Consider the following 13,871-nt stretch of genomic DNA (forward strand, 5'->3'; position numbering starts at 1 on the left):
ATTAAACAAACATGCGTCTAAAATATCCACATTTACCGAGTAACAACATGTAAAATAAATTGATAAAATTAAACCACACAGCAGTATGGTAAGACTCACATTAAAAGCTTTCAGTCGCTCAGCTTCTACTCCATCTGTCTCATTAACTTTCTCAGAATCTTCTTGCTCATCATGGTCATCTTCATCCTCATCTCCTCTGTTCATTGATAAGTCCTCAGCACCTCTGTCTACACTCTCATTCTTCCCAGATTCATAACTTGAGTAGCTATGTGCAGGGGACTGAGAATGAAACAAAAAGGGCAATTACATGAGTGCATCAGCTGATAAGGTTTACTTTTTAGCAGTTGTATCAGTACATTCCAACTGCAGATTTAAACACTTCAACATTTCAAAGGTTATTTATTTTCCATTCACTACATTAAATTCTCATTTGCATGAAGGTAACACAAAAATATATCATATAAAATGGAAAAGAACACTTGTTTTGGTGAGTTTAATGATGATTTTTCTGAAGTAAATAATTGTAAATATTTCATTTTTATTTATTTTAAAAATTAGCAAAACATCCAGTAAAGTCAAAGAAAGTCATTAGTAAGTTAGGAAAAGTGGACCTCATCCCAGTTTATAATATATTGCTCTGAGAACTAAAAAGTTTATTCCTAAGTTTACATAGAATGATGAGATTTTGTTATTGTTCAGTTGTTTTAGTCCTGTTCAACTCTTTGTGATCCCATTTGGGGTTTTCTTGGCAAAGATACTGGAGTGGTTTGCCATTTCCTTCTCCAGCTCATTTTATAGATGAAGAAAATGAGGCAGAATTAAGTGACTTGCCCGGGACCATACAGCTACTAAGTGTCTGAGGCCACATTTGAGCTTAGGAAGATGAGCCTTTCTGACTCTAGGCCCAGCACGCTATCTACTTTGCCACTAAAGAGGCTATCTCAGCAAATAATTTCTTTCAACAAATGGGGACATGCAGTCAAGTCAAGTCAAGAAGTATTTATTACTTACTGACTATTAACACTTTAAAGATCCAAAGCTTTTACCTGAAACCAAGATCCCTCTTTTTAATACTAATATTTTGGTAATGTTATATGGCTGTATATTATGAAATATCATAGTCTCTGGATGGATACATTTAACATGAAGGATAACAGACAACTCCACAGCAGATATAAATAAACAGCAATATCCTACCAATAGTCAGTCAATCTATAAACATTTATTAAGAACCTGCTGTGTTCCAAGCACTGTGATAAGTGCTGTGGGTACAAAGAAAGGCAAAAGACAGTCCTTGCAAGCATGGAATTCATAATAAAAGGAAGGAGAAATCATGCAAACCACAATGCACAAACAAGCTACATACAGGATAAGATGGACATAATCAGCAGAAGGAAGGTACCAGAATTAAGAGGAATCAGAAAAGACTTCCTGTAGAAGGTTAGATTTTAGCTGGGACCTGAAGTAAATCAGGAGGCAGTGGTTAAAAGGGAAAGCATTCCAGGCATGGGAGTTAGCCAGTGAAAATGCCAAGAGGTGGGATATGGAGTTTCTCTTTTGAGGAACAGTAAAGGAAGCCAGTTTCATTGTATTGAAGAGTATGTGAGGGAGGTTAAGGTGTTAGAAGGCTAGAAAGGTAAGGATGTGTGTGTGTGTGTGTGTGTGTGTGTGTGGTGTGTAAGAGCAACTTATAATGGGATTTGAAAGACAAAAAGAACATTTTGTGTTTGATTGTGAAATTAACAGGGAACCACTTTGGCATCTGAGTGGAAGATGGACTCAGTGGGGAGACTGACTTGTGGCAGGGAACCAACCAGCAGGCTATTCCAATAGTCCAAGTGTGTGGTGATGAGTGCTTACACCATGGTGGTGCAGGTTGAAGAGTTTTATACCAGAAGTAAAGTTAACAATATTATCTTAGGGCAGTGATCTGAATAGGAAATAGATCAGTCAGACAGCAAGAATGAAGGACATCAGCTTCAGTGCAGCATGAGTACTGACATAACATCAAGAAATGTTCTGGAAACTGTCAACATTTTAAATGAATCTTCTCTGGAGGATTCCTGGGAGGACATGGGCAAGAGTTGAACAAGAAAGAAGTCATGGATAGGTTGTATTCTACACCACTGGAGAAGCATTCACTGATCTATTTAAATGTTGCTGTTGAGTTGTTTTTAGTCCTGTCCAACTCTTTGTGACCCCATTTGGAGTTTCCTTGGCAAAGATAGTGCCTTGCACCACAATCCACTCTGGTAAAGGAAGCAGCTGTGCCCAAGGATAGGTGGTAGACGATGTAGACTAACAATGCTTCTTTTAAACTGTGGGTCGTGACCCCATTTGGAGTTGTGACCTACAGTTTAAGAAGCACTGAAGGTGTCATGAGTGGAAAATGTTTAAGAAGCATTGGTGTAGTGGAGAGTGGGCTTTTTTGGATGCAAGATCAGGAAAGGGAAACAGCACCACACCTACCAAACAGCATCTATGGGATCTGGTGGAACATGGCAAGGGAAGGGTTTGTTAGGGAGAGGGTATTGAGGAAATCAGGAGGATAGGATTAAAAGTATGGTTTTTGCCCTATGAGAGTCTTAAAGAGAGCTATAATGTACATGAACTGATACACGGTGAAGTAAGCAGAACCAGGAGCACATTGTAACAGTAACAGTAATACTGCATGATGAAGAACTGTGAATGGCTTAGCTATTCTCAGCAATACAATGATTCAAGACAATCCCAAAGAACTCATGAAAAATGCTATCAGTCTCCAGAGAAAGAACTGATGTTGTCTGAATACAGACTGAATCATAGTATTTATTTATTCTTTCTTTCTTTCTTTCTTTCTTTCTTTCTTTCTCTCTCTCATTCTTTCTTTTTCTTCTTTTCTTCCTTTCTTCTTCCTTTTTTCTCTTTCTTCCCCCTTCTCCTTCCTTCCTTCTTTCTTTCTTTTTATCTTCCTTTCTTCCTTCCTCTTTCTTTCTTCCCTCCTTCCTTTCTTTTTATCTTTCTTTCTCAAGTCTTTTTGCACAAAATGACTAATATGGAAATGTTTTACAACTGCACATGTATAACCTAGATCTGATTGTTTACTGTCTCGGGGAGGGGGTAGGGGAGGGAAGGAAGGATAGAATCTGGAACTTAATACCTTAAAAAAGAATTTTAAAAATTGTTTTTACATGTAATTGGGGGAAATTTAAATATTATTTAGAAAAAAGAGAGACCTATAACTAGGAATTTTGCTTAAGATCACTTTGGCAGCTGGGAGGAGGATGGACTGGAATAAGGAGAGATCTGTGGCAGGAAGACCCGCGAGGGTTATGGCTTTAATGCTATTATCTCAGAGATGCTACCCAGCTGTTAATCAAGGAATAAGAATTAAAATTACAAATAAAACAAAGGACAATGGAAAGATGTATTATAGGTGTTAAGCAGTCTCAGCATGTCACCCATGATTGTACCCTCTGTATCCTCCCTCTCCACCCACAAATCCTCTCCTCCTCCCTCTCTCAACCCTGTAATCTGAAGCTGGAGTTGAATGATTCTTCTAGCAGGAGTCAGAAATCCCTCCTGCCTTTATGTAACATAAGAGGTAAAAATCATTATCAAAGATACATATGGGAGAAAAGTAAGCAACAGGCACCCCTTTACTTTCCAATTTTTTTTGCCACTACAAAAAGATCTGCTATAAATATTTTTGGTACATATGAGTACATTTCCTCTTTATTTGATCTCTATGAGATAAAGGCCTATGATGGGAATTCTCAAAGGATATTAATAGTTTAGTGACTTCTTGGGCATTGTTCCAGATTGCTAGATTTTGGGAGATGGCCGGTGGGAGAATTTGTTGCATTTAACTATTCATATTTTATAAGGATTTTATATTTTTCCTTTTCAATTTTTTTGGGGGGCAGAGGAGATATACTTGTTAATTGAAAAAAAAAATAAAAATTTGATACCTTTTCTCCTTTTTCCTCAAAAGGAAAGAAAAGTAGGTGAGCTATTTATACAGTGAGGAAGAGACAATAGTTAAACCACCAAGTGTTACACTGGTACTCCTGAAATATCAGAAGAACAAAAAAAGCCTTCTAGTACCCTGGGGAAGGTCCTTTATGGAAGATCTAGAGGGAAACATAGATAAGTCACAATAAGACTAGTAAGTGTGGTGAGGTTATGATCTGTATTATTAGAGGGTGAGCCAACGCCAGAAAAATCATGGATCCATCAAAGAAAAGTGTATAGGAAATTATATTTTACATGGTAATAGATATAACAAAGATAATAGAGTAAATATTAATTATATAGTTATATTACTATAGTAATCGCAAATTGGGGAAATTTTATTTATTTTTTTTTCTATTTTCCAGAAGTGTTTACCTTAAGTATTATTTTCCTCCTGGAACGGCAGTCTGTTCTTGTATGAGACCTCTTAGATGATCTTGGAGCTTATATAATCTCCCAGGTCATGAAAATGGTGTATAAGAAGTCCTGGAATGAGTCCTTTCAGCCTGTAAGCTAGGCTCTACAATGCCCCATAACCTAGTGATTCATGTGCTATATGATGATCTACTCACCAGAATGACCAACACTCACTAAATGACATTCCATGGTTCTTTAAAAGCCTGAGCAAATTATATGTAGGCACATTTAAAAATAAATGTTCTATATTTCTTTTATATTTTAAACAATATACATTTTGAGTTTTCAAATAATGGAGAAACAGTGAACAGAATTCTCTCAAAAATCATATAAAATTTAAGAAGTCATACATAAATATTTTCATGCGTATGTACACAGCAATATTGAAAAAAGCACAGTGTAATTTCCAAATAATTCCAGTGTGGAAATGCTATTATGGTCTCAAGAAATTAACAGGTTTGTGGTTTTTTTGTGGTTTTTTTTTTCATTTTCATCAAGAATAGTAGTCAGGCATCTCAAAATCTTATAATAAAACATGAACGTATAAGTAGCTTGGTTTTTTGCTATAAACATTTCCATATACTATAGGACATTTTAAAAACCCTTTACTGTTCTGAACACAATACTGAATCTTTGTTTCTAGTGGGTAAATCAAACAGAAACTCACTACTTTAGGGCTAAGATAAGAAAACCTAATTTTCTTCAGCAAGGCAACCACAGAATGAGAAACTGCAGTGAGTTTAACACTTTGTGTGGTCTAACATTGGAGGAGGGGATAGGTCAAGTTATAACGACATGTTATCTTACTGGAAATGGAACCAAAGAACATTCATGATGGTAAAAATCTGCTAGTAGTATGGTTCAAATAATGGAACAGCGTGTGTATTGTTGGAGGGCAGGCCAATACCAGAAAGATCATGGATCCATCAAAGAAAATCTAAAAGCTCAACTGAGTTTATTACCCTTATCTAAAAATTTCTCTATCAGCTTGCCTGAAATCCCCATATTTAACAAATGATTCCTTTTCTTTAAGGCACCAGTCTCTAGAATTCCTTTTTGTAATAGGTCCTGGATAGGTGACACATTATGAATGTAATATATAATATATATATATATATTATATTATAATTATTAATTATGAATTAGCTCATTAGTAATCAATCAGTAAACCAGAAGACTTAGAGCAGATGAGATATAGGATATTTTATGATAAGAATACAAGTAGAAGAACATATAAGTTTCTAGAGCATTGGGCACAGTCTAGGAAAGGCTGGTCCAGGTGGTAAGTCTAAGCAGCCAGCGGAGCTAGATTTAAAAGAGGTACCTAAAGTAGGCAAAGGGATGAAGAAAAGTATGTTTCATATGCTTAACCATTTTGCATAGACCTAGTCGGCATCATGAGGTAAAATCAATAGTCCATTTAGTAAAATGAAGAGTTAGCTAGTCAACTTGTCCCGACTGAATGGAAAGGTATATTAGTGAATAAAGCAATGATTATCTTCAAATTATTCAGCAAAGTAATTTGTATTTCAATGGTCCTTCCAATAGGAAAATATAAATGATCAAAAAGTAACATGTCTTCCTGAAATAGAAGCAATTAAGTGTGCAATAAGGACCTTACTGATTATAATTAAAAGGACAACCATTAATGAAATAGTCATGAATTAGTATTCCTAACTTAGTAAACCAGTAGACTTGAAGGGAATGGGATATGTCATCTATATCTATATCTGTATACACATATATGTGTATAGATAGACATAAACACACATATAGGGAATAGGGAATATAAATTAATAGACACAAAATGACCGATAATCAATGTCTGAGTCATTTCAGAAGCAGCTGACAGTTCAGTAGTTGGAGCATCACCTTATTACAGCAAGATCAAAATCAATACCAAATTACACGACTAAAAATGGAAAAAACAAAACAAAAACCATAGCCCCAAATGTGAAATAGACAAAGGGACAGACATTGACATAGGCTATCACTATTATCTGATGACCTTTAACCTATGTAGCTCAATTTCCACAATAAGGAGAACAAAAGAGTCTAGGAACTTCATAGCATAGGATTATAAAGATAGTAAAATAGTTTCTCCCCCCCCCAAAGGTCTTCTGCTCTAAAATCTCAAAATAAACACAATATATACTAGATAAAGTGATTTAACTGAATCCACAAGAACACAGATGATAGCTTTCGAGTTAGAAGGGTCCATAGATGACATCTAATTTAATCATCTCCTTTCGTAGATGATGAAACCCAGAAAGGTTGCCATTTGCCAAAAGTCACAGAGGTAGAAAGTGGTAGAGGTGTGATTTGAAGCCAGAGCCTCTAATTCCAAATTCATTGCTCTTTTGAATGTACCATGCCAATAAGAAGATAGAACTGTCCTATACAGTTAATTAAGTTTATGAAATTAGGCTGGAGAAGGTAAATACTTGACTCCAACTTGGCACCCTTAGCCCTCAACCAACTCCAATCACCTACTGAATCAGCATAAACAAACTTACAGGCTTATCATAAAAACAGAGAGTAAGTAAAATTTTAAAGAGAAATAAAATCACATTAAACCAATATGATAATAGGGAGGAAAATGAACTCACACTACCTATTGAAAGAGAGAATCCTGTAGACTACTTAAGGATCATGCACTCTTTAATGGTTCAAAGGAGAGATGTTGTTTTTTTTTAAAATTAGGAATGAATTCTTGTAGGTAATCCAAACTTTCAATGCAGAATAAAAAGAACAAGGTTAGAATATATAAGAATAGAACAAATGATAGAGAATCTCTCCAAAGAAATAAAAGCTCTAAGGAACCTTAAAAATACTGAATACAAAAATATCAAAACTAAGGAAAATTTGGCAGAAGAGAATCAAAAGACAGCAACTTTAACAGAAAAAAACACTTCGATCAGAAAATGCTTTATCTTCCTGCCAAGTAGAGATAGCTAGGGCACCACCGGTATATATAGGAACCTGTTTATGAAATCTTAAAGAAAGTAATATTTTAAGATTATGAGCAATACCATTTCATAAAATTGTAAGGAACTGTGGAAGAAAATACAAAATATAAAAAGCTTAACAGGACAGACATCAAATTAAGTCAGGCAACACCAAAAGCATTAAAAGATGTAACTTAAAGATAACAGAACAGAAAAGGAAGAGATCTATCAAGAGTTGTATAACCAATTACTTTGTCCATCATGGACAGTGAAATCACCTCAGCTGGACTCTGACATCATATTCTCCAATGTGTTGAATGAGATAAACAGAAATGGGACTAAAACAAACAAAGATGGGAACTACTTTTGATTAAGCATATGCAGAGAAAGTCCATGTTGGAGGTAAGGAATTTAAAATGTATTAAAAGATCAGTTCTCAAAATATCTGAGAAAAGGGATAATGCCAAATGCTTGGAAAGGAAATTGTGGCTATTGTTACTATTCCTGCTCTCTAAAAGGTGACTGATAAAATATCAGTGACTACTAAACAATGTCTACTTTCCCCTTTCCATACAATCTTTACAAGAGTAATCTCCATATGGATTTAGGATGTACTTTATGAAGGGAGAAAGCAGTGTTTCACAAATGATTTTCTATAGTATTTACATCTTCACAGTCACATAATAGATGATCCCATCATGCACACTGTTTGAATAGTAAAAAATTGTTTGAGTATGTCTTTTGCTAAGATAGTTTTAGGAAGTAACAAGATCAACAAGGGTGATTTTCATGCTAGAAAAAGACCAGTGTATCTTTTAATATGCAGGAGAAGTGGTCAGCTGGCTTTTGCGTGAAGACCTCCAGGGAAGGAAACAGGATTTTCCTACAATCACACGTTCTCCTTTTGGATAGCTCTAGTTGCAAGAAAGTTTTCTCTCATATCAAGGCAAAATGTGTTCCTTTGTAACTTCTGTCCATTGATTGTTCTTTCTGCCATTTAAGGCCATGCAAAATGTAAGACCATGCAAAAAGACCATGCAAAAATATTTTTGAAAGCAAAGGTAGAAAGACAAAGATCACGTGAATGGTTTAAATATTAGCCATACTGAAATGTTATATACTAAGTCCCATTTGGAAACTAAAATATAAATTAGAATTTACAACATCAAACCCCATATGTTTTGCACAGAGCCCATACTCAATCAACACTAGGTGATTTTTATTCAATTAATATTGCTTCCCAGATGTAGAATCAATACTTAAAACAATAGACCTAGGATTTCTTTGGGAGAGAGAACTCATGGTGAGTAAATTATCAATGCAGATTAGAAACAGCTACTATCTAACTTTTTTTTTTTTTTTAGAGAATTGCCTGGGGGTGCTCAGAGGTCAAGTGGTCTGCCCAGGGCTACCCAGCTACCTAAGATCAGAGGCAGAGGCAGGCTTTGAACTCAGGTCTGGCTGACTTGAGTCCACCACCCTGTCTACTTGGTCAGGCTGTCTCTAAAGTAAGCAGGTCGGAAATGTTCGATCATAAACAATGTGCTTTATGCATAACTAACTGAATTTTCAATAGAAAATGCCAGGTATACATTATATCTGTTTTACAACTTCTAGAATTCTATAACATGCATCTTTTTACGTCAGTCTTTTTTATAGAGGTTATAATGATTATGAAATAAATGAAACCGTCTGGCATAAATGGTTGTTTGCCCTTGATGTGACTATTTTCAAGATTGGGTGACACAGTTTCATTTAATAATTACTTCATTTTCCAGTGAACACTTTCTTAGGATTAGTCTCTCTTGTATAGAAGTCTGGAATTGCTAGAAAATTGTATCTTACGGTAGACAATGCAAACTGCTAAGTAGTGCTGACTCATTTCCGGGGGCTGGTTAAAATTAAATTATTAATACGTCCTCTTAGTCACTAGGAAGCAGTAACTAGAACCAGTCACCTAAGTTGTTTCTTTAAATTTGTTTTAAGCAATCAGAATAAGGTTGAAGGGAAATAGATTCAGCGACTCCCTGTACTTTTAAACCTCCTAAAACAATTCCAGAATTTTCTCTACTCCTAAACCTCCTGAAATAATTCCAAAATTTTCTATACTCCTAAACTTCCTAAAACTATTTCAGAAGTGACCTCACTGTTGCCACTAGACTCAGACAGTAGGTCCAATTACAAAACAGGGAAGCAAGTAGACCCATTTTCCTAATTTCTTTTTATTTCCTACACTCTATGGTTAGGTTCCTATTGGGAGCGGTTCCTTCTTCTCCTACCCACAAAAACCATCCAATGATTTCCCAACATCTATAGCACCTAGAAAGACTAACTTAGCTGTTTGGAGCATGATGCAAGGGGGTCAAAATTGTAGAATCCATTTTCACGTGGACCATTTATCTCTGTGCAGTGAATATTTAGACAATTATGGCTAAACTTCTAACCCAGGTCAGTTTATCTAGTAAATTCAGTTCAATTCTATTCAATAAGCACAGGAAAGGGGGTAAGGAATTTCATTTCAGGCATGAGAAATGGCCTATAGGGAAATGTAAAGGGGGGATATGGAATGAGAATTATGGGAAATAGCAAAAAAAAACCCCAAGTTTGGCCATGATGCCTAAAGGGTAGCAAATGTGAAGTACATCTGGAAAGGAAAGGTGGAATCAGACTAGGAAGGGCTTTAAATGCCAAACTGGACAGTCTGCATTTACTGAAGATTCTAGGGCAAAAGAGAGCTGTGATCTGGGTTTATTCTTTAGGAAGATTATTTTGGCAGCTCTTTGGAGGATGGTTTGGAGTAGGGAAAGACTGATAGTAGGGAGGTCAATTAAGAAACTCTTACAATAGTCCAGGCAAGAGGTGATGAGAGGAATTATTTGTGAATAGTGAGAGAAAGATGTGGATGCCAGACATACTGTGGCATTTAACAAGACCTGGAAACTGATTTGCTATGGGGAGGTAGAGAGGGATAATGCCGATGTTTTAAATTTGGGTGACTTGAAAGATTTTGTGACCTCAACAGAAACAAGTTTGGAGGAGAATATTGGACAAATGCAAGCTATTAATAACTTATATTTTATATATTATGTACACATATTATTTGTACTGATCCTCACAACAACTGTGTACACTAGGTAGCAAGAGTAATTATTAGCCTGCTTTTATAGCTGGGGAAATTGAGGTTCAGGAAGGTTAAATAATTTTTTCCCCAGGTCATACAGATAAAGGTATGTTGGTAAGCAAAATGGGCTCTTAGCATTTAGCCCAACCAAGTGCCCTTGAAGAGTTTGGCTTTTGTTTCCTTTGAGTAATTCAGTGTATTTCATTGAGTCTTACTAGGTGCTAAGCCCCAGGCCCAAACCCCTATTAGGTGCTAAGTCTAGGTGGGTGTGAAGCTCCCAGGGTCCTAAGGGGAGGGGCTAAAACCACAGCCAATCACAGGAGCTTAAGTTCTGGTTGCTCAGACAACATTTGATGACATCTGAAATGCTATAAGAAGAGAAGACAGAGCCATTTGCACGGGGCTCTCACTTGTGCTAGTGAACTGATGTGGAGACTCGGGCAGCTGTAGCTAAGAGCCCTCCAGCTCGTAACCCGGATGTTGGGACTTTGTTAAACTCTGGTAACTATGTATTGGGATTTGAATCAGACAAGGTCTGTCTGTCGATGTTTGTACTTTGTTTGTATTTTGCTCTGAATTTCAGGGTGCTGGTTTTTTCCCCTGAACTAAGTGAGTGATATTTGTATGCTGGATAAAAGTAAGCTTGTCAACCCCTTAATGTTGCTTTCCTTAGTGAAGCAGATACAAAGAACCTGGGCTTTCGCAGCGTGCTGGCAGCCTTCTTGTTGTTGGGCTTGTGTTGGTCTTTCACCCCCACAACAGCTGCTAGCTGGATTGTTGAAACAAAAGGACAGAAACAGGAGTTAAATACACATCCTCTGACCTCAAGTCCAATAATCTTTCAACACCACTATGTTATATTCCCCAGTATGATGTAAAAAACAATGTTGGCTACGCAGGCTGAGAGGAGGTGAACACAAACCATCATTGCTCCTGAATAAAGGAAAACCCTCAAAAATATTTTTGTAAGATTGATCTAATATCAGGACTATAACAATATGTACTTATAATTGTAGGGTGTCTATGTTTTCTTAGGTAACCTTTGAACCCCTTCTTGTTTAAAGGTAATTTCTGCCGTCTTTCATTATTTTTAACCCCAGAGTGTAGCACAGTTCCTTGAAAATAGGGCAGGGTTTAAAAAATGTTTATTGTAGTTGGATCTGCTTCTGGGCTTTCATCGTTCACCTCACTAGCTTCCCTTGGCCAAGATGAAGCTGTTGCCTCATTCAGCATCTTTTCCTCTTTGTCCTCTCTCTAATTTGATGCTTCCTTTGACCTTTACCAGTAGCAGCGGATTGAGTAAAAGACCTGGAGTCAGCAACACGTGAGTTTGAATCTCGCCTCAGACACTCACTAACTGGGTAACCTTGGACAAATTATTTAAACTCTCTCAGCCTCAGTTTTCCCATATGCCAAACACAGATAACATTTGGCCTGCAGGAAGCAAAAGAAACTTTGGGGTAAAGAATTGGAAAAATATGAAGTCATGGGTGACTTCTTTTCTTCAATCATCAGGAATATTCACTTTAAAGTACTTTAAAATGGGAAATTTTCAACAATAGCAACTTTAGATGAATCGAAATGGTAAGGGTTGTTGTGAGGAGTAGACTAGGTAACACTTGTACAATGCTTTGCAAGCTTAAAAGAACTATATAAAATGAATGCTAGCTATCATGGTAGTACTAATAGTGGAAAATGGTCTGACTACACATAAATAGTTGATCCTGGTATGATACATAAACAATTAATGATAATGCAATACAATACACAGTAATTGCATTGGACCTGTATGCATCCTGCTAGAATAATATCTTGTTTGCATAGCACTTTAAGGTTTACAAAGCTCTTTCTCCCTCAAATCCTGTCAAATATGTTGTAATAGTATCTATCTTTACAGATGAGGAAATAGATGAGGATTGGAAGGTTGTGACTTTCCCATAACTTTCCTCATATCTTGGTAAGATGGTGGGTGAAAGAAGGCAGAGGAGGTTGTTGCTCATGAATATCAGGGTCAGGATTTAAGCACAGGTTCTTCTGATTTCAAGTCTTTTCCATCACACCATACTACTAGGGGAGGCTTAAGGAAAGAAAATTATTAGAAACTCGGAGGAGAGGCTTCCTAAAAAAGGTGGAATTTGACTTGGGTTTTAAAGGATGAACAGAAGTTCAAAAACTGGGGATTGGGGGTGAGGGGAGGGATTGAGGAGGACAGAGAAAAAAGGAGGAAGGCATTTCAGGTACTCAGAGAAGCATGAGCCAAGGCATAGAGGCAAGAAGGATACGTTGTGTAAGTAGGGGGAGCCATTGAGTGGTACAGTTTGGAGAGAATGTGGATGGAAGTAGCGTAAAATGGGAAGGTCTTACAATAAAACCTAAGGCTAAGACTCCAGATTATGGAGGGATTTTTGAATACTTAGGAATATATGAGCAAATACATCTAGTACTAATCGGCAATCATATTTCAGAAGGAAATATGTTGCATAAAATAAAGCATTGAGGAAATACAGTGGCTTCAATTTCACCCTTATCCCTAAAAAAAAAAAAACAAAAAAAACAAAAAACAAATCAATGATAAACTAGGAGTACATGATGTTAGAAGATACAAAGATTTTTCCCCTTATATCTTTTTTTTGACAAACATTAACTTTATTTTTTCAATCTGTAGGTGATTAAAAAGTTTTCCTTATATATCTATTTTTGATAACCATTAACTTTATTTTTTCAGTTCATAAGCATTTATCTTTTCTCCCTCGACACTGTTCATTCTAATGGAAAAAGAAAAATGGAAAACAAATGAAGACATCAACATATAGAAGGCACGAGGATGAATGTACCCCTTGGATTTAATACTATATATCAATGAGATAACATTTGTGAATGCACATTGAAAACCCTAACGTGCTATAGAAATATAAAATGTTATTATAATCTAGTGATTAATACTGATGGGGGGAACTTAATGATCTCAAATACTTTATTGACTTTGGATAAATCCAATCCCACTTTAAGGGTTTGGAAATAATGTCAATACTTGCACAGGGTAAGACTGAAACAGTAGAAAGAAAACCAGATTACTCAGATTATAGAGAACCTGCCCTCCCCACAAAAAATGTTCCAGATGGAGGGATGATACAGAGATATTGACTAAGGTGAGTCCTCATGATAGAATTAAATTCTTTACAAGCCATTATGTCCCAAACATAATGTCTCTGAAAAAAGAATTATGTCTAAATGTTTGGCCCAGCTGCAAAAACTGCCACAGGGGCATTTGTGACAGTCATGCTTCTTCTGCCAGCTGGGGGAATCAGTCAGCTGAAAGTGTTCACTGAGGCAGCACATATCCCCCACTTCATTAAACAAAACATACACTTGAAGGCAGCACCCCAAACAAT

At 36.4% G+C, this 13,871-nt stretch overlaps 1 protein-coding gene across 7 annotated transcripts in view; it reads right to left on the minus strand.

Annotated features, from left to right (window-relative positions):
* The window catches only part of NOL4 (nucleolar protein 4), a 455,220-nt gene that overhangs the window by 91,804 nt on the left and 349,545 nt on the right, over window positions 1-13,871 (minus strand). For all 7 annotated transcript variants that reach the window (XM_036762303.1, XM_036762298.1, XM_036762279.1 and 4 more), the window contains one exon: window positions 100-279. In XM_036762303.1, the coding sequence (XP_036618198.1) occupies window positions 100-279 (180 nt within the window). The remainder of the gene's footprint in view (window positions 1-99; window positions 280-13,871) is intronic.

This window comes from Trichosurus vulpecula, chromosome 1, assembly GCF_011100635.1.
Source record: "Trichosurus vulpecula isolate mTriVul1 chromosome 1, mTriVul1.pri, whole genome shotgun sequence".
NCBI classification, from domain to species: domain Eukaryota; kingdom Metazoa; phylum Chordata; class Mammalia; order Diprotodontia; family Phalangeridae; genus Trichosurus; species Trichosurus vulpecula.